This window comes from Pholcus phalangioides, unplaced genomic scaffold (genome assembly GCF_987345545.1).
Source record: "Pholcus phalangioides strain wild (caught in Gottingen) unplaced genomic scaffold, Ppha-v1.0 ptg000012l_1, whole genome shotgun sequence".
Taxonomy (NCBI): Eukaryota; Metazoa; Arthropoda; class Arachnida; order Araneae; family Pholcidae; genus Pholcus; species Pholcus phalangioides.
The window spans coordinates 2,718,792-2,745,583 of NW_028301605.1; the positions used below are offsets into that span (position 1 = coordinate 2,718,792).

The 26,792-nt window shown below is 38.0% G+C and overlaps 1 protein-coding gene across 4 annotated transcripts in view; it reads left to right on the plus strand.

Annotated features, from left to right (window-relative positions):
- Positions 1-26,792, plus strand: part of Graf (GTPase regulator associated with FAK) — a 168,637-nt gene that overhangs the window by 99,926 nt on the left and 41,919 nt on the right. For 3 of the 4 annotated variants that reach the window (XM_089240022.1, XM_089240021.1, XM_089240023.1), the window contains exons 6-7: positions 19,074-19,184; positions 22,684-22,726. In XM_089240022.1, coding sequence (XP_089096148.1) covers positions 19,074-19,184; positions 22,684-22,726 — 154 coding nt within the window. Of the gene's footprint in view, positions 1-4,576; positions 4,852-19,073; positions 19,185-22,683; positions 22,727-26,792 lie in introns of those variants that run through there. The other variant, XM_089240024.1, reaches the window with a different exon arrangement.

Sequence of the window (26,792 nt, forward strand, 5' to 3'; positions counted from 1 at the left end):
ACTGTACTTGTCACGCCAGAAGCGGATTTATGGTTTCGCCGCTTCTGGGCCAAACGAATTTTGCCAACCCTCCCCCCCTCACTAGTCCCTCTTAGCAATAGAATTTAGCATTTCTTTTTGTTTCTTGAAGAGTGTCATCCAATCTCTTCTTCACCAATTTCACATTTTCCCTGCCGAGAAACATTCGACACATGTCCATGACACATTTTTACGTCACATGGGTAAGCTTTCTCATCATCGTTCTACGCAATACCTATATATAGGTTGATTTAATGTCAAGAGAGAAGAGGGAATAAAGCTCGTTCTATAAATAACCCTCTCTCAGGAATAGTGACCACGGAATATTTTCCTCAACTGACAGAAACATCTCCCCAAAAAAAAAAAGAAGAGAGAAATTACAGACAACCCATATTTCATGTTCGGCAATAAATTATCGCGAAGAAAAAAAAAATTAATAATAATAATCCTGTATGTATTATCCTTATCATTATCATCATCTTCGGAACACATTTTTTGAGATTCCCGTACGGATCAATAAGAGTCAGCTGCTCGTGAACCGCCCACCACTCTACACATGAGTCAGTCGTTGGTATTTTATTTATTTATTTATTTTAAACTTGGCGGATTTTCCGTTCGAGAAATAGTCGCCAAATCAACAATTTTTTAAACAATTTTTTTTTTTTTTTTATAATTTACATAAACATGAGCGTATGAATCACGCAACGCAAATTACGTGCGTGTATTTCGTCGGTGCTTTTTTTTTTTTTTTGACATTATGTGTGTGCGTCTTTGAATGATAATTTTTTTCTTTTTTTTTGGTGATGTTGCGTAACATGTTTTTGTTATCGTTTCATGAAAACGCCCCAGCTCTTCAGAATGGAAAGGCTTTTGTTTTCGATCGGCACCGCCTTTAACATTGGTTTCGGTTCTGGAATTCCGTAGCCTGCCTTTCACGAGAATCAGATCCGTGACTCTCAAGCGGTGTTCCGCGGAGCCGTGGATGCAATGTGTTATATTGAAATTGGTTTTAGGTTTTTTTTTTTGTTCTTGGTCACACTGTGTTTCGCTGCACATTTTAGGGCATGTCTTCGATTTTCCTACAGATTTGAATAGAAGTTCCGTAAACAAGAGAGGTTTTGGAATACTTGAATTAATGTTTTTTTGTAGTCTTTAGGTAAGGACGAAAATTAGCCGCTGCTTACTTATACTTCATACCAAGAGATCTATGGGGATGAAGAGGTAGTACGTCCCCTCTAGAAACTGGACGAGTGGGCTTGTATTATTCTTGAGGATTCGTCTTAATAAAGTGGCAAAATACCTTGACGATTTATCCTAATCAAGTGGCAAAATACCTTGACGATTTATCCTAATCGAGTGGCAAAATACCTTGACGATTTATCCTAATCAAGTGGCAAAATATCACGATAGTTCATCCTAATCAAGTGGCAAAATACCACGATAGTTCATCCTAATCAAGTGGCAAAATATCACGATAGTTCAACCTAATCAAGTGGCAAAATATCACGATAGTTCATCCTAATCAAGTGGCAAAATACCTAGACGATTTATCCTAATCAAGTGTGCAAAATTCTCAATTCTCCCACCTTGATATTTTTTCCTAATCAGGTGGCAAAATACCACGATAGTTCATCTTAATCAAGTCACAAAATACTATTATGATTTATCCTAATCAAGTGGTAAAATACCTTGACGATTTATCCTAATGAAGTGTCAAAACACCTTGACGGTTTATCGTAATCAATTGGATAACTAGATGATTCACTAGAATTCGTCTTAATCGAGGGGCAAAACACCTTGATGATTCGTGAAGATAATCTTAAATCATCAAAGTATTTTGCCACTTTATTATCTTAATCAAATGGCGAAATACCTTGACAATTCATGAGAATTCGTCATATTCGAGTGGCAATATACCTTGACAATTCATGAGAATTCGTCTTATTCGAGTGGCAAAATACCTTGACAATTCATGAGAATTCGTCTTATTCGAGTGGCAAAATACCTTGATGATTCAAGAGGATTAATCTTGATCAAGTGGCAAAGTAGCCCGACTTGAGAATTTATTTACTCAAGAGGCGAAATCCTGGACGATTTATCCTAATCAGGTGGCAAAATACCACGGTAGTTCATCCTAATCAGGTGGCGAAATAACACGATAGTTCATCCTAATCAGGTGGCAAAATACCACGATAGTTCATTCTAATCAGGTGGCAAAATACCACGATAGTTCATCCTAATCAAGTGACAAAATACTATGATGATTTATCCTAATGAAGTGTCAAAACACCTTGACGGTTTATCGTAATCAAGTGGCAAAATAACTTGATGATTCACTAGAATTCGTCTTAATCGAGTGGCAAAATACCTTGATGATTCGTGAAGATTAATCTTGACCAAGTAGCAAAGTAACTCGACTTCAGAATTCATCTTAATCAAGAGGCGAAATCCGAAAGGACGATTTTTACTGACTGCAGAAACTCCCAAAATGAGGTGCTATGAGATCTGTCGGGGGTGCCGCGAAATAATTTTTGGAGTTGAAATTGATCGTGCGGCAATTACTGCGATTCCCAATTAGTGTGTCATGCCCGCGGAAGTGATTCGAATCTGGCCAGCTGCCATGAGATATTAATTATTCTAATCTAATTCCCATGATGCCGTGATAAAATATTGGATATCCCTTGATCTATAGCAGAGGGTTCTTGACCTTTTTCAGGCGTGACCCATGGGACTGTTTTTCGAAATTAATGAAACCAGTGACGCAATAAGTTCATTTATAACAGGACTAAGTAAATTTTTATGACCCATCTTGGAAGCCCCTGCGAAACAAATTTGGGTTGTGATCCATAGCTTAAGAATCCTTGGCTGTTCGAGGATTTTTATGACCCATTTCGGAAGCCCTGCTAATCAAGTCTCAGTCGTGCCCCATAGCTCAAGAATTAGGGCTCTAAGTGGATTCGTTTGATTGCCGGATTTGTGGATTCCCTTGCCAGAAGCCCCTGTGAATCAAGCTTGAGTCGGGACCCACAGCTCAGAGTCCCTGGTTCTTAGTTGGTTCGGACAACGACCCCATCTCGGAAGTCCCTGCGACCCACAGGTTAAGAACCCCTGATTTAAAGTAATGTTAGTCGACTTTTATATCCTTGCAACAATATCCATTTTTCCTATGGCAGACAGAGGCGCCGGAATGAAGAAAACATCGAAGTGGGGGGGGGGGGACTGAAAGTTGCCCAGTTGTCCCATGTATACGGGGCTCAAGCCCTTTTGCAGAAAGGGGCGGCGGCGTTGCATCGTATATTAATTATTGATGGGGGTTCAAATAGCGTCAGCCCCCAGGTTCCGGTGTATATGATGGTAAAGATCTCCAACGTTTTACTTCATGTGGAACCCTTAATGGATGTGAGACTGCTCCACGGAACTCAAGCAAACACGAATATTTCCCCACATAAAACTATATTTTTACTGCTTCACACCAATAAAAAAATTCTTCAGCATTTGATACTTGCGGTACCCCAGTTGGAAACCTATGATCTAGGGCTGGCTGGGTCTAAAAACATTTTCAACCTTTTTATACCCACGTAAAATGCCTGAAAAAATTTGACGGACGGCTTAGTTTATGTGGGTGCAATCGTCTCTCTATGGGGGGTTTTTCCTCCTTAATGAAATTATATTGGTTGGTAAGTAGTTGGCAAAGTTAAATTTCATTAGAATTGCATTTTTAAGCCTTTCTGTCTGTCCTTCGCCGACCACATGCTGAGAAACACTTTTCTGAAAAAGTAAAAAGTAGTTGTCCTTACACAACTATTGAACATTTTTTTTAAGAAGTAGGTTTATACCGATTTTCAGCTCGTGCAATCAATGTGTTTGGGGGGGGGGGCACAGAGAAAATTCTTTCATCTTCGAGAGTCGATATATCCCGTCAATGAAGCTTAAAGCGTCCTAATTAGAGCGGGTACGCTTATAAGGTGTCGTAAATATCACAAATATTAATCTATGACTGCAAAAAAAGTTCATTTATTCCAGTCTTTCTCAACCTTTTTTGACTAGCGGAGCACTTTTCAGTATATAATTTCTATGGCGGAGCCCTGTTTGACTAGAGGAGCACTTTTTTTTGTAACATTTTTATGGTAGAACCTGTAGGCTTCTTTTTTTTTAATTTATCTATCAAATTTACTGATTCATTTTATTTTCTTTGAGTCACCGTGGAGCCCCTGGGAAGTGCACATGGAGCACCGGTTGAGAACAGCTGATTTAATCCATCAAAACAGTTGAATCGGTGTTTCTACTCTACATTTCATGTGAAATACTTACGCGGAAGTCGACTATTGAATTGACTGGGTCCCGGGACAGAGCCTTGTGACAACCCTCGCGTTTTACGAAATTTCATTGAAACTCTGCAGAACCTTTTTGAGGTATTATTATTGTATTTTTTTAATTCTCCTAATTGATTCTACTTTTTTGAAAATCATGTTGGCGACGGATAGGTAAAGAGTTTGGCGAGAATCAGCAGCATAACTCGCCGTGGATTATTCCTCTCTCTCACACGATCAAACACGCTCACGCAAACCGTATTTCCTTTCCATGTCACAAGCACCGCACTGAAAGGGGGGTTTGCGTTGGATAATTCGAGCCGTATCCGGCCGTGGATATTTTGCGGTCGCCTGTATTTTTCCTGTACGATCTAGGATTTTCTTTCAAGGATCACTCTTTTTTGGTTTTCCTCCTTTTTTATGTCTTGAAAGGTCTCAATTTTTTTAAGAGAAAATCGGGGGAAAACAATTGTGACTTTCAAACCCGTATGGATTCCTTTCTTGAAAGAATTCCGAATCGCAGGTAAGAATTTTTCTTATTGTGAAGGGTTAAAAGGGGGAAAAAAGAAAAGAATGGACTTGCGTTTGTTTATGCTCGTTGTCATCCACTGACATTATCTGACCTTGAATTTCGTGACATTATCCGATCGTGGACGGTTTTTCCCGGCTAATTATCAGTTTTTTCGAATTCATCGCTGAATGGAAATCGCGATGGATTTTAATAAATCGGGACGTGATACTTCTTCTTCGTCTAGATCAGGAGTTCTTAATCTTTTGTGTTCCCACCATAGGCGTACGCAGAATTTTCTCGCGGGTGGGGGGGGGGTTAAGTTTTTCCCTGTAAAATAACACTATATAATCTCGGTTTGAGAGGGGGGTTACAACCCCTCTAAATCCCCCCCTTTACGTACGCCAATGGTTCCCACTGACCCTTTGTGATAATAAGATAAAGGTCACGGAACCCCACCGGTATCAAATAAATTAGTAAAATAAATAAAAAGGAAATAAATGGACCCTTTCACATAATATTCAGCATAGAAAAATGTAAAAACCATAAGTTGATTGTTTTCTCGTCCCAGCTCACTCTGACACCCTGAAAGCAGGGCTGTCCTTAGAGCATCACGGGCCCGGGCCAAGTAATTTTTCTGAGGCCCTACCTGGCCAAATTTGGAAAATTTCAACCGGTTGTCGTTTTCGCGAGGCCGTCTTATTTTGAGGTCCCCGGGCAGCGCCCATGGGTTCAGGAACTGCCTGAAAGCTCTCTCAAGATCCTTAGACCTCTCTTTAGACCAGCAGTTCTCAACCTGGAGCCATATGACTCCCTTGTGGTCCTGGGATGGAAATTAAGTGAAAGGTGAAAGGGGGGAAATCACGACAGGTGGTTAAGTGGGCGACAGAAAGCTGTGAAAAAAAACTTCAGATGTGAACAAATACAGCTTCTAAGTCAAATAGAGTGAAAAAAAAATGTGGCTACTTTTAGAATCGGCGAAACTGCCCATGTATCCAGGCCATCATCTTTACACATTGGCGCAGTCGAGCAAAGCCCAGGAGAGAGCCGTACGAATTGGGGGGAGGGAAGCTCTCGTGAGGCCTATGTCCCCCACCCCAGCCGATCAAAAATTAGGGAAAAGAACATTTCGGTGAAAAAAATTGACGTATCGAAAGAAAATACCCTTGAATGCTTCTTGAAAAGTGGTAGCTCAAAATTTCTCGTAAAGAAAATTTTTGTGTTCCCCCCCCCCAAACCTTTTGTGCACTGATAGTCATTCACCTAATCATTTGGTCTCTCAAACTCAGTCACTCATACGATCAGGACAGGCGAAATGTCTCACGTGTGAAATTTCCGGATTCCCCTCAGCGGTTTGCGATGGGGGGCGAGCTCGATCAGAGAGAAAACTTATCGAATGACATGGATGAAAAATTCTGGTTAGAATGATTTTGGTAAACATTACGGATATCCCCTGACATCAATTAGATTTCCATGAAAAGGGGTTTTCATAAAAAACTGGAAGAATAGGTACATTTGAATGCGGTTTGCGAAAAAATTGTTCTCACGAAGGGGGAATTTTTTTTTGGTACCGAAGAAAAGTTCAAATTTCTGTCGATAGAGGGCACTTCACGATGCTAATCGTTGCAAATATCCAAATTAGGGCCATAAAAATGCTGGGTGTTCGATTTGCTGCTCGATTCTGAAAATTTTCCTGTTACTGGCGTTTACACAGGGTTTTCATTGTGGTGTTGACTTTGGTGGGTAAAGCACTGTTGGTGAAGTACAGTAAAGCCCCTCAGATCATGGCCAAATAATGTGACTTTCCCTTGTATAATAAAAGTATGTATTTCAAACCCCTCATTAACAGTCACCCCTCTTTTTACGGACGAATTTTTTTGTCCCGCCAGTGTCCGCAAAAGAGAAGTTTTACCGTACTACTACTTCACCACGTAGCAACTCTGCTATACGCAATTTACTGCCGTTAACGAGTTGAGTTGGAAATAAAGGCGCCATCTACCGGTGGTTGCCTCAAGCTTGTTTGGATAATATTTTGTCATATTCTTCCCCCCGGAATCGAACTTGGTTCATGTCCAACCACCAATGATTTGTTTCACAAAGCGCCTTCTAGCGACAAAAATTTGAACTTTTTTTCTGGACCAAAAAGAAATCCCCTTTGTAAGAATTACTTTTTTTGCAAATTGCATTCAAATATAGAAATTCCTTCGATTTTGTTGAATTTTTAAATTATTTACGAATTCGTGGGACACCCTGTATTATCGCTGATAGGGTTCCGCAGTCTTCACCATTCAGGTCACGAACAACGTTTATGTCATCCATCATATACGTAGGTACCGTTTTTCTGATAAATAGCGTCCGCAACCGTACATCAGAAAAACACACACACACACACAGCCATCCATATGTCAATTCCAACATGTGCTCGGACTCAGATCACCTGAATATTTGTTCTTGAGTGCAAATTAAGTTCGGAAAAGTCCATCAACTCCTACCGAGCGTGAAATCGTGCACTCTTATGTGCTTCGGTGAGCACCACGGAGCTGCCAACAGATTGAAGATGCCGCACTAAAACAATATTAGAACTATTTATCGCAGGGGGCCCCGGGATGTCACAAAGAACTCTCGCCTCTCACAGGGCCTAATTTCGGCTATTAGAAATCTATTCCAGGGGTTCTTAACCTATTCATGGGGGTTTGCCAAGACGGGTCGTTCAAATCCACTAACAGCCAGGCTCTTGAGATACGAGTCCCCACCCGAATTTGATCCGTAGGGACTTCCAAGAAGGGTCGTATGAATCCACTAAGAGCTACGGACTCTTGCACTATCCAAACTTGATTCGCAGGGCCTCCTAGATGAGTCGTACGAATCCATTATAGTCGTGTTATGAATGTTATAATGCACTTGTTGCGTCACTGGTTTCACTAATTTCGTAGAAAAAATGGTCCCATAAGTCACAAAACTGATCTTGTTGATTTTTGGTCATGGCTGAAAAAGGTTAAGAACCCCCTCTCTGTCTATTATCTGACCAATCAAACATCTTTGACCTTAGTCGCCGGGGCCCTGATTCCTGCTTTCCCTAAGGGAAAGGGACTTTCTCATGTCAAAGTCGGGGGGGGGGAAGAGATAAGTGCTGATTTTTCCCAACTATACTTTATCGTCCGCATTCGTTACCACGAACCGTTATAAAATTATTTTCTTGTTGAAATGGGAAATTATTGTATTGATTAGTGATTAGAATTCATTGATTAATCGATATCGTTGGAGTTAATCGATACCCCTGATCAAATTATCTCCATCAATTGGAAATCCCCCAAAATTTAAATACAATTTTTTTCGTATAAACATAAATATATGAATGAAATCGCTTTCGTGCATCCAATAACTTAAGAGAAATATTAGTTTTGCTATTGGATCGTAAAAAACAAGGAGGGGCGTGGCCTGCGTGGATCGGAACAAAATTTCGGTCGAAATTTCACCGTTTTTTTGCTGTTTTTTTTAAAATATTATTTTTGTTTTCGCCTTTCTTTATTGGAAGCGAAACACGCGCGCCAGGGTTGGCGTTGACCTCAGTTTCGTTCCAGAAGGACGTTCGACCAATAAACGTCTCGCGTAATGTGAACACATAGTTTTTTCTCCTCTTTTCTTACCTCTTCCCCCGCGATCCTAAATCGCAGAAGAATCTTTCCCGTTTCTGAAATTGGACCAAACTAATTCCAGCTATAAGGAAAAAATTCGGGATACTTAGAGGAAGACTGCTTGTGTGTACATTGGAGCAATATTTTTGAAATTATTGGAAATTTATTACGTGGAAACATCACGTAGAATTCAAACTACACTCGAATCCCGTTTTAACGAATACACCGTTATAGCGAAAATCTCGTTTTAACGAAAACTTTTCTAATCTCCCCAGATAAGTTTACCTAGGAGCAATGCAAAAAACCTGGAATTCCTTTATAACGAAATTTTATTATAACGGAGCGATTTCTCCGGTCTCTTGGAGTTCGTTATAACGGGATTCGACTGTACTTTTCTATTCTACTCTAACTGAGAGATACGGATTTTTTTTTTTAGAGAAGGTAAAAATGTAAGACAAGGTACAAAGTGGATCTTGTACCTTGAAACATGCGACGGTGAGAAACTAAAATTACAACAAAAAAGACTTACGGGGGGAAAAAGTATGAATGTTTTTATATAAATCATATATAAACAAAAAAATATATAAACAATGACAAAAATATTACTATTAATATACAGGGTTCATACATTGTAGGCTATGGCATTTCACTGGAAAACCGTTGATCCTACCGGCATACTTCCAATTGGGAAAAGTATCCAAATAACGTGTGGTACCCAGATGCGTCATTCAGCCGCTGTGGTGGTCGAGTGGGTCATAGCGACGGACTCGCGCCCGCGAGGTCCCGGGTTCGAACACCACCGTCGCCACAGTGGTGGTCGGCTGAAGTTGGTTTACTGTAGTTCCCAACTTCAAGGTGCGAATGCGAGCCGATGCCCGCTTTAAAAAGTCTCGCCACAGAGAGCAACAGGCCTACAAACCAGTACAAATGTATTTAAATCATAAAACATCACTCGCTTCACTTCTGAAATATAGGTGGCATCACTGGAAAACGAAACAACACTACATATGCACTCAGACTGTTAGTTACACTCACAGTCAGTGCCGTCTTAACGCATGGACCCATCGGGCCAGGAGAAGAGGGGCCTCACAAAAATGATATCCTTGAAATTTTCTAGAATTTACTAGGTAGGGCCTCAAAAAAAAAAAAAAACCACCTGGCCCGGGCCCCCCCCCCCATAATGCTCTTAAGACGGCCCTGCTCACAGTTACACTTCCGGCACAACTCACTAGGTAGTAAATCACCCATAGATGGTGATAGATAGACCTGATTTGTGCTCGGTTTGAAAGAAAGAAAGAAAAAGACACGCCATTCATGCTGCAAGGGATGGTATAGTTATTAAAATAAAAATAACTTTTTATACAGTCGCCGTATGCCCCAAAACCCAAATAGAAAGTTATTGCCCCGTTTCTCCTGATGCGAACTGAAAAAAAATTCGAACTGGGGGGAAAAAAAAGAACTAAAAAATATATAAAAGTGCAATATTCGCTGAGATATTCGAATTCGAAAAACGGAAGAAAGTTGAGGGATAACAGCATTAAAAATGCGGAAAAATCATTTTACCCGCATTTAATGTTGTTTTCCCCCCAAACTTCCTTCCGTTTTCGAATATCTCAGCGAATATTGCACTTAGAAACGTGGGATTTTTTTTTTTTGGCACCAGTAGAGACAGGGCAATAACTTTTTAAATTAATTTTTTGAGCACACGGCGACTTTATGAAAAGTTTTTTTGTTATTTTAATAACTATACCCTTGCAGCATGAATGGCATATCTGACTTATTTGAATACCGGTACTTTTTCCAATTGGAAGTATGCCTCTAGTATCAACGGTTCGGCAGTAAAATGCCAAACCCCTGCTACCTATGCACCCTGTACATGCACACAAGAATAAAAATAATGAATATAGGAGCGTATTTATATGAATTAGATGCATACGTATTCTACATCATACATGCTCAAACCATAGGGCGGGGTAGCGCAGGTTGAGCAATCCGCTACCCAAGTTCCAGATAACCCAAGCGGCCCGCAACACGTTTCCCGATCACTTGAGTGATCAGCCGCGCATTTATTGCAAGGGACAGAGCGGGGGCCATGTTTGGTGTTATAGCCGCGCATTTATTGATCACTTAAGTGGCCTGCGGTGCTGTTACAGGTCATTTAAGTGGCCCGCGCTCTCCTAATGGTTGAGCACCCTTGGTTTTATAAAACACGAGGAAATTCTGGAAAATCGAAAGATTTCCTCGCATCACATTCAAACTGATCGTATAAAATATTTTTTGAAGCCTACTAATGTGTCCTAAAAATGAGCATTGATGCTTCTATACTGTGCCTGATATAGAGTTTTAATATTCAATCCTTGGACAAGTTGGTGATCATCTGTGGACTCGGGAAGGGGTGGAAGGGGAAGTCCTTCAGACAACTTTATGAAATTTCTAGTCCAGCTGAGACGTGTGTTTTCATATGCCGTTGATTTGTTTTTTAAATCAGGCATCGGTGTATTTTTTGTGTGTGTGTTTTCTTTGGAATGTAGTGAGACAACCGCATGCTGAGATGAGACCTATTTATATGAGGCCAGCTTGCGTTTTTTGTCGCAACGCCATGTAAATTATATGAAATTGGCCCTACCCTGTTGAGAGGAACAAATCTCAGTTTAACCAACATCGCAGTATGCGAAGCAATCTGTCTGTGTGAAAAAAGGAAATCCATCATAGCCTCTGAACCTGTTGATTGTTGAGAGACCTTGCTTGATGTTGACTTATTAGTTTTTTTTTCAGGGATACGTAATATTTTCGTATTTACGAAATAGATGCGAAATTTGGCATTTTTTTTATGAATGAATGTCAAAAATTTTGATTTTTTTTCTACGTAGTTTTGCAGAGTACTTGAAATCTAGAATTTTCAACTGAATACATTACTTTAATGAATTTCGCAACATTCCCTGACATTCATGCAGCATGGATGTCAGGCATTGATCTATGGAGTTCCCCATTCATCTGTGTTTTGCTGTGCAGATAAATCTATTTTTATACTTGGCCAATTTAGTGGAATTATAAAAAAAAAAATTGGTGCTGTTGGTTTAAGATCGTTTTCGCGAATAAAAATGTAAATTTTTTTTATAAAATTAAACAAAATTTTTCTTTCATTTGAAAATATTTTTGCAGATGTGAATGCAATTATTTTTTTTCAAAATATTTTTACTTGAGAATTCTTTTTGTGGATGAATACAATTTTTTTTTAATTTGAAAAACTATTGTGCGGATGAATGCAAAATTTTGATTAGAAAAATTTTTTTTGCTAATGGACGCAAAACTTTTGATCAAAAATGTTCTTTTTTTCGAATGAATGTAATTTTCTTAGCATGAAATGTTTTATTTCTTCATTTTTGCGAATTTTTTATTTTGCTAAAGTTGAATTTTTTTTTTATTTCTGAAATTTACGTATCTCTCTGTTTATTTGACGCGGTGTAAAATAAGAACTTTTAAATATTTCTGTTATGTAAAACACACAGTAATGAATGTCATAGTTGTTTGATGCCGTAATGATTTCTAAGTGCGATCAAAATATATATATATATACTCGATGACACATAGGATCAGTCAAAAAAGAATAAGAAAGATCGTCTCAACCGAAAACGACGGCATGGATTACCAAACTTTTCACGTTTACGGTACCGTTGCAAATGTTAAAATATCGTTCGGCGCCTTTGTCCGTCGTTGGCAGACTTCGGCGGCGCTTCAAAGTGCTGTTTACATTGTTCACAAATCGCGGGCGTATTACCACGTACTTTTAAACATAATTTTATCCCAATAATATCTCGTGACACCCCTGACCAATCTCACGGTGCCGTGGCACACCCTCTGGGAAACTAAACTAGCCTACAGTATTTAGAGACCAGGCATGAGGCGATCAGGCAGCCTAGGACGAATTTTTTTGACAGATTCATTATGACGGTGTTTTCACTGTCGCGAATTTTTACATATCGGAATAACTTTCAAGGGAAAGCGCGATTGGATAAATAAGCGCAGGTACATGCAATACTTTTCAGTGTTGGAATGCTATTCAATGCATAATTCAATGCACTTCAACACACCTTTTTTCTAGCACTTCCAAAAAGTGTGACGTATCTCTAGAAAAGCTGGTCCCTGAAAGAAAAAAAATATTAGAGAGGTTCCTTCTCTCTCTTTTGTTAAGGATCTTTTCACTCTTCATCAAAATTTTTACAATTGGTTTACCTTTCTTTAGTCGAACCCCCCTGCAAAAGTTTCGATTCCTGGTTCATCTTCTGACAAATGCTCCTTTCAGCCAATACCATACTAGAAGAATGTAGTGTTTTGCTGTTTGGCTCCACAATGTTGTGACCGTGGCCCCTACATCCTGGACTAGGGCCCCTAGGCTGGGATCTCTTACGCGGCCCCCGGTCACACACTTCACAGGCCCTTTTATAGTTAATTTATAGCGTGAAAAGCAAAAAAAAAAGGTGAGAATCGTCCCTTGCCCCAGGGCTAGAGCCCTGTCAGCCCCACCCGTGTGGGGCCATAGTTCTGACCGCCCATTTCTGTATACCTATATCTGTTCTCTATGTCTCAGGGGTTTGCAACGTAAAGTTTCTCGTGGAACCCTTGATGATAATGAGACTGTTCAACAGAAATCAAACAAATTTTTGAATATTTATATTTTAAAAAAAGTGTGTCCCTACTGCTGTAACATCCAGGGCAAAATGAAAGAGGGCTTAATGAAGAAGGCACCTCTTATTTTACATATTTATTATCGTAAATCATTGTGCCAGACTTATCGTGGAAGCTCCTATTCAACTAAGGTCCCTACCTACCCGGGGGAGGCTCGAGATGATCCTCATCAGGTGATTCTATTTTTTTTTTTTACGCTAAAAAAAATTCATATCAGAGAAACCCGTGAAGGGTCTGGCTTGGGGGCCCATCAAAGATCTCAGCGTGGGGGACCCCACTGTGAGATGTGGGGTCATGGGTCTCTGTCCGTGCTCGGTTGAACTCCTGGTTGGGCCTCACGAAATTGGAGCCCTATGAACTATATTGGAAGGCATATTCAATCCAGAGCTTTGATTTTAACCATCACCAGACAAACAGCACCCGTACAACAACTCTGACATATGGCTTTTATTGATATAATCGTGATGCTAATCATTGAACCATTGGGTGCTCAACTGAATTTTCGGTGAATATCTCCTGAGCACGAAATAAAATATCCATCCCGAGTGGTTCAAGTGAGTACCATTACCCCCACAAGGGTAGGGCTGGCAGGATGCCCGGAACAAACCTCGTTGTTTGTTTTTTACACTATAAATTCACTATAGAGGAGACCCCACCAAGGATCTGTTTTAAAGCAGCCTAGTTCCAATATGGAGGAGAGGGCCGTGAAAAGTGTCCATTCACTCCCCCCCCCCCCCCAGAATAGAGAGCACATTGTCTTTTATTTCACCTGCACAGACCTGTTTCTCTGCTCACTGAATTTTGATATCTGCTGCGGAATGACAAAATAACATGTGGTCTTATACAATATAGGAAATTTTTTTCTGCGCAGCAAAAAAAAAACTCTGTGTACTCGGAAGCATTCTCAGACTCCACGTTTTGTAAACTAAATTGCCACGAATAAATGTTGCTCCTTCTTAAGCACTTTTTTCCGTAACCAATAAACGGGTAAAAATAAAATTTCATCAGCAAAAATATGTCTTCTAGGAGAATATTGAAAACAGTTATACAGCACAGTATAATACATGTGAGAAACTCATCAATGAACTAGAACCGCTTTTCTGCCATCTATCAAATAAAACTATTATTATTCTTCGATTGAAATTAGCAATCGGATTTTGATTAATGTGCCGCATGAAAAAAGAAATATAATATGATATTAGTTAAAATATATTTTTATAAGCAATAATATTAGTTAAATTATCAAGTTTGCCTTGAAATTTTGACAGTTGTTCTTTGTTTGCGGTAAAATAACGTTAGTAAAACTCACAAAATATAGCCGTCCCTCGTTTTCATGTTCTTTTGTGATTCCAATCCCACAGGAAACCTAGGACTGCATTTTGCGAGTTTTACTAACGGTATTTTACCGCATGCTAATAACAAGTGTTGAAGTTTCAAGCGAACTTGATAATTTAAGTAATTATTATTGCTTGCAAAAATGTTAACTAATATCATATTGTTTTTCATGCACATTAACTAAAATCCCGTCACTGATTTTAATCGAAAAATTTTAACATTTTCATTTGATAGGTGGCGCGGAAGGGGTTTTCTAGTTCATTTTTGTGTATCTCACATATAATATAGAGCGATTTTAAATTCATGGGACAAACTTTTAAGAGGTGATATAAGACACCTAAATAAGCATTTTCGATCATAGAACGTGCGGTCGAATCGCAATAGCAAAGGCGGTAGCAGGTGTTTTTGGAGAGTGCATAACAACACTTCACCAAAAACAAATATCATATTTTCTAGAGGTATTTACTGCGGTAAGGGCTATCAACCATTAGAGGGTGCATATGCACCTTTTCGGATTGGAGTTTGATTTTTATTGGTGCAAGAACCATCAAGGTTATGCTACGCCAAACAATGATCAAGAGGTACAGTGACTGGTAATAGAATTTGGGTCTTACCCAAGTTGCACCATATTAAAAGACCTATCACATTACAACACCCTGCACCCTGTTCACGAGCTCTTTAGAGGAGCAGTGTTTGGGGAGCACAAGGAATATCTCACACAAAAATTTTGAGCTATACTAACCTTCCTTCAAAAAGCATTTTAAATTAACGGAAATGGATTAAGATAACATGCAGTATAAGAGTATTTTCTTCCGATATTTTAATTTTTTACTGAAATATTTTTGAAAATATTCTTAATTTTTGATCGTCTTGGCCCCCCCATGTCCTCTCTTGCGTACTACGCCTCTGGTCACAAACGTATGAACTCAGAACTGTTACCTCGCTGGAAAATTTCGCAGCACATATAAATAAAAAGGTAGGGAAAAACTTATTTTTATGCTGGGCACGTTTGTGGGCAGCATAACGCGGAGAATCACGGTTTCAAAACTAGAAAAGGAGGAGAGCGATTCATGGATTTTTTCTATGAATAATGCATTTTTTGCTGGATTCATAATAAATATATTAATTTTCATGTTTTCTCACAGAAGTGCGCCAAAGCATATTTGTGATACTTGATTGAATGAGCTGTTTTTTTTTTTGCAAATTATTTTTAGTAAATTTTATGTGAAATTTTAATGCGTTGTATGATATAATATACAGTCAGTTCGCGATAACTCGAATATCTATTTAAGTCGAAGTTTTCACTCAGCCCCAGAACGTTTTTCCGTATTCTGGTATTAGAATTTTTCTTCAACTCGAAGTTTTCTCCCTTTAAGTCAAAGTTTTCAGGAATGAGACAACTTTAAAAAAATAGCATTTAGTTATATATAGAGTGCAGCATTTAGCTATAGAATTTAGCATTTAGTTATAGAATTTAGCATTTAGTTATAGAATTTAGCATTTAGTTATAGAATTTAGCATTTAGTTATAGAATTTAGCATTTAGTTATAGAATTTAGCATTTAGTTATAGAATTTAGCATTTAGTTATAGAATTTAGCATTTAGTTATAGAATTTAGCATTTAGTTATAGAATTTAGCATTTAGTTATAGAATTTAGCATTTAGCTATAGAATTTAGCATTTAGCAATAGAATGCAGCATTTAGCTACAGAATTTAGCATTTAGCAATAGAATTTAGCATTTAGCTATAGAATTTAGCATTTAGCAATAGAATTTAGCATTTAGCAATAGAATTTAGCATTTAGCAATAGAATTTAGCATTTAGCAATAGAATTTAGCATTTAGCAATAGAATTTAGCATTTAGCAATAGAATTTAGCATTTAGCAATAGAATCCAGCATGTAGTGATGGAATCCAGTATTTAGCAATAGAATTTAGCATTTAGCAATAGAATCCAGCATGTAGTGATGGAATCCAGTATTTAGCAATAGAATCCAGCATGTAGTGATGGAATCCAGTATTTAGCAATAGAATCCAGCATGTAGTGATGGAATCCAGTATTTAGCAATAGAATCCAGCATGTAGTGATGGAATCCAGTATTTAGCAATAGAATTTAGCATTTAGTAATAGAATTCGTCATTTAGCAATAGAATTCGTCATTTAGCAATAGAATTCGTCATTTAGCAATAGAATTCGGCATTTAGCAATAGAATTTCACATTTAGCAATAGAGTTCGGCATTTGTCAATGGAGTTCGGCATTTGTCAATGGAGTTCGGCATTTGTCAATGGAGTTCGGCATTTGTCAATGGAGTTCGGCATTTGTCAATGGAGTTCGGCATTTGTCAATGGAGTTCGGCATTTGTCAATGGAGTTCGGCATTTGTCAATAGAATTTATCAATAGAATTCAGCAGATTCATTTAGCCCGACTTTCTTACGAAGGAAGGACAGATAAAGGGGAGAAAAAATAAAAAACAATCACTCTCTGCATATTTTGACAGAAATAATCTTGTATACACTTTATTTACAATTCGTTTCATTCATACGAGTATCATGTGTATATGCTTCCGTTTCCGATGATACAGTCTGTGCACGTCTAATTTATTTCCAAATTTTTCATTCAATAATTGAATGATTAAATTAGAATAACTTATCTTTTCGAATTTCTTCATCTCCAGTACTTTGACATGTTTTACTGACACGATATTCGTAAATATAGCTGTTATTTTAATAAATCGCTCTGAAATAGGAATTGTCCGAAAGTCGAAGTAACGCTAATTCGAACTTTTTTTCTGTCGGCTGCTGCACTTCGACTGATCGAGATTTGACTGGATATGTGCCAAATAGCTCGGCTAGCCCCCTTTGAAGGGCGGACATTTTTCCAAAACCCGTAGGAAAAAATGTAAACAAGTGCGCCCAGTGTAGAACCCACCCTCCCTCACCAAAGAACAGTTATTATATCGATTTGATATATTTACTCTCATCAGTACGTTTTTATGTAGGAAATTCTCTCGAGACATCTTAAATCATTCCCCCCCCCCAGGGGGGTTGTGACCAACACTTTGGGAACCACTGTATGAAGGTAATAGAGGTGAAGAAAGAGAACTTTTCTGTATCTTAAGGGCGGCAAAGTATTATTAGCCTCAGATGATAGAATTTCTAAGACCGGTCTTGCCTTTTCCGATATGGAACCCTGGGCACATCTTCGGATAAAACTATACTAAATTACCCATAATGGTGATAGACCGAGCTCTTGGTTGGTTCAGAAGACAAAGAAGCCTAAGCTGGTTAGAACGGATAAAGCTCACGCCCGGACAGTGAGAGATTGGTGGTTCGATTCCCCACGGAGGAATATGAATTTTATTTCCGAACTGCATCCCGATCTCCGCTTGGTTATCCAGGCTTTCGTACTTCGTAAGCCCAAGCTTATTTATGAGTCACTGTAAGCTCTCACACGAGACACATGCATTACCAGGGTTTCTGACATCATAGAAAAGTCATGAAGTTCCGGAAAAGTCACAAAATTAGAGAGAGGTCACGAATTTATTAACGAATCGATTTTCGGATTTTCTCGAGCTAGATTTTGCCTCAAAAATCTTTTACTTTTACCGCGCTATCCATCGCAATAAGCCCGATAAATCCCCGCGATCGTGCAGTGGTGTCGGCTAAGATTAATTTGTCAATGTCGCCAAATGTATGACGAGTGCTAACCCACCAATGACGTCCCCAAATAACGAGTTTAAAACCTCTAATATCGCAAACGAATAAATAAATAATAATAATTAAACACTAGTGTCTCTTGAATCATATATGTCGCGAAAGTTTATCGCCAAAACATGGCGTCGATTTTTCCAATTCCTTCTCCGATTCCGTAACAATTTCTTTGCGAATAGCTAAATTGCAAAAGCACAAAGAATATTCCAACGGGAATCGCACCCATGAAATTTGGGGGGGGGGGGGGATTAAATATTCACCAATCAACAGTCTCTCATTTCTGATTTGCAATATAAATGGCAGCATCTCCTGAGTACATAACGCTTATGTACCAAAGCGCATCTATAGGTTTTATGGTTTTAAAATCGCTCTCTTATCAAAAAGATCTTCTCAACTTCATACGCTCAGAAATGCATGTGTAACGTTTTGTGAGGATAGTGATCACAATCCCGTTTCATTGCTCAATATACTTTACTTCTGCTTCATTAACTGTAACGTAGTTACTAACATTGGTACATAGCGACTTGTTTGTCATTTGCAATGGTGTATACTGCGTTCATTCTAGAAACTACAGTTGAATCCCGTTGTAACGAATACCGTTATAGCGAAAATCTCGTTTTAACGAACACTTTTCTAATCCCCCAAATAAGTTTACATAGGAACAATGCTAGGTAACCTGGAATTCCTTTGTAACGAAATTTCGTTTTAACGAAGTAATTCCTCCGATCTCTTGGCGTTCGTTATAACGGGATTCGACTGTATATCTGTCATATCACTTTTTTTAGTTTAGTGTTTAAAAGTAATTTACTTTAAAAACGACATCTCTTAAATAAACAACATTTATAAATTTTTATCTTCATGATGCAGGCAGATGCAAGTCTGGAAATGGAGCAGAAGCATTTCTTCCAGGCCTCCCTGGAATATGTAATGTTCCTGCAGGAAGTCCAGGAAAGGAAGAAATTTGAATTCGTGGAAACGGTGAGTTATTGAATTACTGATACTGCATTTACTGATTTAATTTTTATATTAAATTAAGATTTCTATGACTTTGCATATTTTTTTTTTTATATTTTTGAATATTTCTCTATTTTTACGTGATAGAGCATTCTCTCTTCCATGATTTACTGTAATTTTAAGGTATTTTTTTTATGATTTTCAGAATTTATGGCATATTTTCATATTTTAGAGCAGTGGTTCACAACCCCCTTTTCCTTCCCGCATCCCCAGAGCAGTGCGACTTGACTTTAATTTTTCTGAATAATCAGTCAACATGTAATTTTCTTTCCATCTCGCACCCCCGGTTGGGAACCACTGTTTTAGAGCATTATTTTGCACGTTTCAGCAGAACAATAAATAGGAATCCCTCCACAAGCCACTCTTCACTAGCTTCATTTCCCACAACTGGCCAATTTTTCTAAAATATTGACAATAATTGAGAATTTTACTTATCTTTGGCATCTTTTTTTTTTGACAATGATTGACGATTTTTTCGGCGATATTAGCAACAATTGTAAATTTTATTTCTGTGCCTTTGGCATCATTTTGGACAATGATTGGTGATATCCCGTAATTTCCTCAAAGAAATATGGTCAGCTTATTTATAAAAGCATATTTTTAGGTTTTTACGACAGATTTTAATTTTTTTAGGGCGTGCATTTCTTTTTACGGAGCTTATTCCGTCGTCGGTTTTTAGGTCATAACGTTCCTAGCCCTACTGATTAATTTTCTCTGCCAAATATCGCTATGAATGAATGGAATTTGGGCCAAAATAATTGAAATCGAAGGTGTCATAAACATTATGATAACCCCTTTATGTTGGATCTAAAGTTCGGAACACATAATTTCAAGCAGTGATTCTCAAACTTTCGAACCTCCAGCTTCCTTGGTCTTGTGAGCATATACAGGGTGTCCCATAAATTCGTAAATAGTTTAAAAATTCCTGAAAATTGAAGGAATTTATGTATTTGGATGTGGTTTGCAAAAAAGTTATTCTCACAAAAAAGGGTTTTTTATATTTTTGTTTGGAAAAAAAATTCAGTTAAAATTTCTATCGATAGAGGGCTAGGTAAACCGCGTTGGCAGGAGTGATTAGACCGTGTTTTTTAAACCTTTTTTGTGTCCGAAACGTTCGTAAAACTTCTGCCGGTCATTCTTCGCTGCCGCTGTGGTGATCCAGCGGTCATAGTAACGGACTCGCGAAGATCCGAGTTCGAACCCCACAGTCGCCACAGTGGTGGTCGGCTGAAATTAGTTTCCTGTGGTTCCTAACTTCGAAATGCAAATGTGAGCCAATCTCCCCTATTAAAAAGTCTCGCCACAGAGAGCAACAGGCCCCACAATGATACAATTATTCAATCATTACACTTCACTCATAGTTAGAAAAACTGGTTGCAAGTGGCAGCACTACACATAACAAGCATTACACAAAAACAAACTTCAGGTTTACCTTACTTGTCAGGTTTTACTACACATACACGCACATTCCAATATGTACCAATTCATTAGAGGTTCTGCAGAGGAATATGGACAGTGGATGCAAAGATGGGTTTCAATTTATGGGAATGGTTAATTCTATTGGAAAAGTATGAGGCTGGAGTTAAAAAATAGGAAGTGTCGATATGAAAATGGCCATGAAAAGGAAAGTTAATCGAGAGATATGTTTATAGGTGGAAAGTGGTTGAATATTGAGTTGGCGCTTGAGTTCAGTGACAGAGGCAGAGGATGACCAACAGTTAAGAATTTGTTAGAATTTATTTTGAATAAATTTTAATTTATCTATGTTTGAGAGAGTATGGGGGGGGGGGTCCCAGATTTCACAGGCATATGACAGTACAGGAAGGATGTAGGTTTGGAAGCATAGATGTCTGAGGTTACAGGTGGAGTTTTTGAGGTTTCAAGGAAGAAAATAGCTTTGGAGACACTTATGAAAGACGTAATCAACATGTAGATTCCAACGGAGGTTGGCAGAAATAACTACACCCAAATATCTATAATTAGGAACTTTGGTGATTAAAGAGAAGAATGGAGGGAAAGTCTTTTGTGAGTAATTTTCAAAAAAACTGTTTTAGGTTATTTTTGAGAGATGCTTGGTCGGATTTGTTGTGCACTGGTTGGTAGATGGCACAATCATCTGCAAAGAGTTTGATATGGCAATTGATGAAATTAGGAAGATTATTAATATAAATAAAAATAATAATGGCAAGAGGACCGAACCCTGAGGGTGCCAGACTTAACGTGGAGAAATGGGGAATTTTGGCCCTTGAAGGAGACAAACTGACTGCAGTTGGTGAGGAAGGCTTCCACCTATTTAAGCAGTTGAACACATAGGCCAAGGTTTTGGAGTTAAGTAGGCGTTTATTGTATGGCACCCTGTCAAAAGCATGAAAAATTATATCAGTTTGGACATTTTTGCAGATACCGCTTGATAAATCGTGTATGAAAAAAGCTAATTGGGTAGTTACTGATAAAGATGATCGAGAACCGTGTTGATTTGAGAAAAAAAAAGTTTATTGAATCAAGGTGTGTTCCTATGGCAGGGTTGTTCTTAACTTTTTTCGTTCAGTGGTCCCCTTGCACCAATAAGATGAAGGCCCTGGATCCTTTGTTAGGCAAGGAGTCATAGAACTGCTTTGCAGAATATGTGTCAGAACATACTGTGTGGTGATAAGTTAATTTTTCTTTCACAGCTCCTGGTTAAGAACCTCTAAATTGTGGTGACTTTTTCTAATGAACACATTTGCATTCTGGCTCTCTTATAGGTTGCTTTGCTTGATTTTGCATCACCATCTGATGTATTTTTTTCATTTCTTTTAATAAATCTACTCTGACAGGTTTAATTTGATTGGCCCATATATATATATGAAATTGATTTTCTGTCTAAGTGTGTGTATTTTCTCTATACAAATCTACAATTTTGGACTGATCGTCGCCAGATTTTACATATATACCAAACAGGACTGCCTCTTTCTTATCACATCATGGCCCGCCGCTCTGTCTTGTCTCAATGAAAAAATTCAGTAGGTGGTTGAAGAAAACCTGGGTTATGCTAGCAGCTGTGACCACTCGATCCCAACAGCGGCTACCAAACAGGACCAGGATTGAACGATAGCATACTTTGAAAATACATCGGAGCTGGGCAAATGCTCGAAATGGGCAAAAAACTGTCTGGCAAACTCCGACAATGACTTTCAGAATGTTTGATTTGGCTACCGTGGTTCCCAAACATTGCATCTCAGACATGTTTATTCCTTTACAGTGGTTTGCAAGTTCTTCAATGTTTGCAGTACATGGGAGAAAATCTGGGGAGCGCCAAATATTATACCTAGTATTCTTTAAAAAGGATCATTCAAGCATATTTATTTTCTTCAGTTTCACATGTAATGTGCGATTCTCTTCTGATAAACTTTTACACATTGAATGTTATGAATGAATGTATCAGTTGAATTTCTGTTATTAATTTCATTTCATATTTTATTAGATCCTCAGTTTTATGTATGGATGGTTGACGTTTTACCATGAAGGTGAGCAAATTTTGTTTACGCTCTCAATAAGTTTTTTTCTACATGAGAATCGGGTTGAAATAAATAAATAAAAATCTATTCAGAAAATGCATGGGCCAGTCCAGTGGTGGACAAACTTTTTTAAAAGTGGGCCAAAAGATTTGGCAGGCCAGACATATCCTGATATTGATTCATAATTGGAATTTTTATGCTTTGAAAGTGAAGTGGAGGAATATCAGGGCTGGCTCGTAAAGGAGCCATTAGGCGCTCCCCCCCCCCCCGAAAATCACAAGACATTAATTTAATTCTTTTAATGGATTTGATGTCAACTTAATACCATTGGATTTATTTTTATTTTATTTTTGAAATGAATTTAATAAATTACAAAAGTAATTTTTGGAAGTATTGATAAAAAAAAAAAGAATTCTATAAAATACTGTTCATATGGTCAAGGTTTGGCAGTGCTTTCCATGGAGAGAGCTCTGTATTCTTCTTTCCTCTTTGGCCGCTTTCCATCCTGCACCATATGAGATACCCTTTGGTAGTATAAATACCAGAGAAGGGAGAAAGGGGGATGGCTAGCACAAGTCATTATGTTCGTTTTAGCCGTTCTAAAAATGTATTGCAGAGACTGATGCTGCCATCTACTTTTTTTTAAATCTGCTACCTTTTAAATTTGTTGTATCTTCTAAATTAGAATATATTTGAATAAATAATATATATGTATATTTTTTTATAACTTTATCATAGAAATTTATACACCTTTTAAATGAGAGTATAATATTCAGGAGTCTGTCCAGACTTTATTTGTGACGTCCTGTTTTTATAAAGCTTACCCTTATTTTTATAAAAAGGATCGTTAATTTTGCGGGAAGCAAAGTAATCTAGTTTAATCTACACAAAAGAAATTTAATTCCAAATTTAGGGTTCATTAATTTTTGTTTTGTGAACGGTCCATTTTTCAGGTCCGGAATTTTATGAAGGGTTTGTTTTTTTAGATGCAGAATTTTGTAAAGGGTCAGTTTTTTATATCCGGAATTTTGTGAAGGGTCCAGAAAACAGGCCCAAATTTTGACTGGGCACAGACCCCTGATATTTGAAGAAGAGTATGAATTTTCACAATTTGCAAAAACCCATTGCCAATGGCAATTGCAAAACTTAAATGATGATTTTCAACGTTGTTAAGACATCGCTTAAACTTATGATGCAAATCATTAACGTAAATGTTGCATTGATAGAGCATTATTATTTTTGTACTGCATAGGTATACAGATAATGTGAGAAATAATTTGATAAACAAAAATAAAAGTTATTAATGCGGTGCAATACTTTACTAATTGTAAATAGTTCATCTACTCAGGGCCAGAACTAGAGGGAGAGCAGAGAGGGCAACTGCTCTGGGCAGAATAATTTGGTGGGGGGGGGGGGGGGCATCAAGTTTTGGAGTTTCATGGTTCTCCCCATCATTTGTCTTCCTCCTTGTTTGTCTTCATGTTTTTATCTCAGGAGTGGAAAATCTGCTAAAAGCTGCTACAATTTCCGTCTGCTACATTTTGCTACAATTTCTGGCTGTTTGCTACATTTTGCTACTAAAATGCCAAAATTCTCCAACTCTGCACCATCATGTGCGAAAAACAAAATTTTCCCTTGAGAAACTTTGAAGTTGCATCACAATAGAAGTTCGCTTTTCGATAACATCATTTGTCCTCCCCAACAATTTGACTTCTTGAGCCACAAACGGAGTTAGCTTGATGCCCCCTCCCCAGGATTCGGCGCCCATACTTCCAACGACATATAAAATAGAGTCAAACTGTGAATTTCTGCTCTTCGTAGAACAACTACGATCATGGAAAAAAAATCCTTAAGTTGCTGTTTCTAGCTATATTTTTATGAAAAAAAGTTAACTCTTTTGATTTATGCGTTCCTTACATTAATTATTTTTTAAACATTCGTGTATCTCTTTAACAAAATGAAAACGTTCATGTAAGAACATATTATTGCACTGGAAAAACAGCATGAATGAATGAACGCAAGGTGCTCTGCCACTGGACTTATCCCGTTGCCGAGATCTCTTCCAGCCCAGCTTCGTGGCAGAGTCTGGAACAAAGTGAGTGTGTACACCTAACAGTCTGAGTGTGTAGCTAGTGTTGTGATTGATATTTTAGTGCTGCCATCTGTACTTCAAATTGTGAGTGAAGTGTAATGATTGAATATTTGTTATGTTGTACGCCTGCTGCTCTCTGTGGCGAGACTTTTTAACGGGGAGATCGGCTCGCATTCGCGCCTTGAAGTTGGAAACCGCAGGAAACCAACTTCAGCCGACCACCACTGTGGCGCCGGTGGGGTTCGAACCCGGATCCTCGCGATGCGAGCCCGTCACTATGACCACTCGACCATCACCACAGTGGCTGGAAAAACAGCAATGACAAATGTGTCTTCGCCATCAGGAGTTGCGACGCAAACGCTGTCGGTAAATTCAGGACGTTTATGATCATGGAAAAGTAATGAAATGAGGAAAAGGTTACGAAATAAATAAAAAATAGGGAGTGAAAACAGATGTACTCGGATTGAATTTTTTGTAAAAAATATAATCATTCTATTTAATTTCTAATAGTTTAATCATTATTTTATAGTTTTTATTTCTGTAGTTCTAATTAAAAATAATTTAAGTCTGTATGTTAAGTTAATTAATATTTTAGTTAGTTATAGTTATCGTAATCAATCTATTGAATTTCTTAGAATTTCTAATAAATATTCTAAGAATGACCCCACAAAAGAAGTTATCTCAAAGTATGTTGAATCAAACTGAGGTAATGATCAAGAGCAAACTCAAAAAGAAGCACTTATTTCTTTAAATATCAAATGGGCAAATTCTGGTAAAAGAAGCAAGATCAAACGTTCAGAAATGCTTGAAACTGAAGAAAACAGCCGCAAAAACAAGAAAAATAATTACTTTCCTAATGAGTGTTTGAAGTAGTGATTTTTTCTTTGATTAGTGATTACCAAGTTTACAAGGTAAATTAATTCTGTCTAAAAACACTCATTTTCAAACTACTTTTGAAATATTAATACGACACGCTAAAATGTCTCTATGCTAAAGTCTCAAATTTTTTAATGATTTAAAAATTAAAAAAAAATTCTAGAGGAAATCTCTATGTATTTTGTGCCTTGGGGAGGGGGCACCCCTTTCTTCTGAACTGAGATAACACTGTTTTTTGTGAAGTAAAAAGTAATCCTGTGTATGCTACTGCATATATGTATATAAAAATTGTGTATTTTATTCACTGCCAAAATTTTAAAGTGTTACAAAAATTATTTTTTTTGCTACAAAAATCAGATTCGCATTTTCCACCCCTGTTATCTGTGTATTCATGGTACATGTTTTTACACATATATTTTAATATAAAAAAGTGGTCCAGCGAAATAAAGAATAAGAAAATGCCATTAGTTACTGGACGGGCCAGATTGGCGAGCTGGCGTATTATTGATTGTTATCTGTATTGTGTTGTGGATCTACCTGCTGTGTCGTGTCTTTAAGAGACATTTTAAATGGAAGACTGGCTTTCATTCACTGCTTGAAGCTGAAAAACTAACTTCAGCTATCTACCTCTCAGCCTTCTGGTGGAATCGAACCCAGGTCCCTGCGATTAATCCATCATGATGACCACATCCTGTATGTAGTGCAAACATGCCAATGTCTCATGCAATTTTGGCTATCCCCTAAAACAAAATCAAAACTGTTGGCCCATGATCCCGCTCGCCATAAGTGTGATTCTGAATCACAAGTTGAAGATTATTTCAAAAGCAATGTCAAAAGGAAGGTTTCAGCACATCTCTCGCTCTAAAAGCTGATTTGTCAGTGATTTTGCCTCTCATTTATGGTTCTGAAGAAGTCGTGTCAGGGGAGGGGGTATATATCAAAATACGAGTGTCAGCATGTCATTATCTCATCAGTGTCAGTTCTGAAGATGATGGAGGCAGTTTTGAAAACTGTCAAAAAATAGGATTCTATCGCATCTTCAGAGAATGGCAAACATGCTGAGCAAGCAAGTCAATGTCAATGGGGCAGGCACTTCAGAAAAGCCCA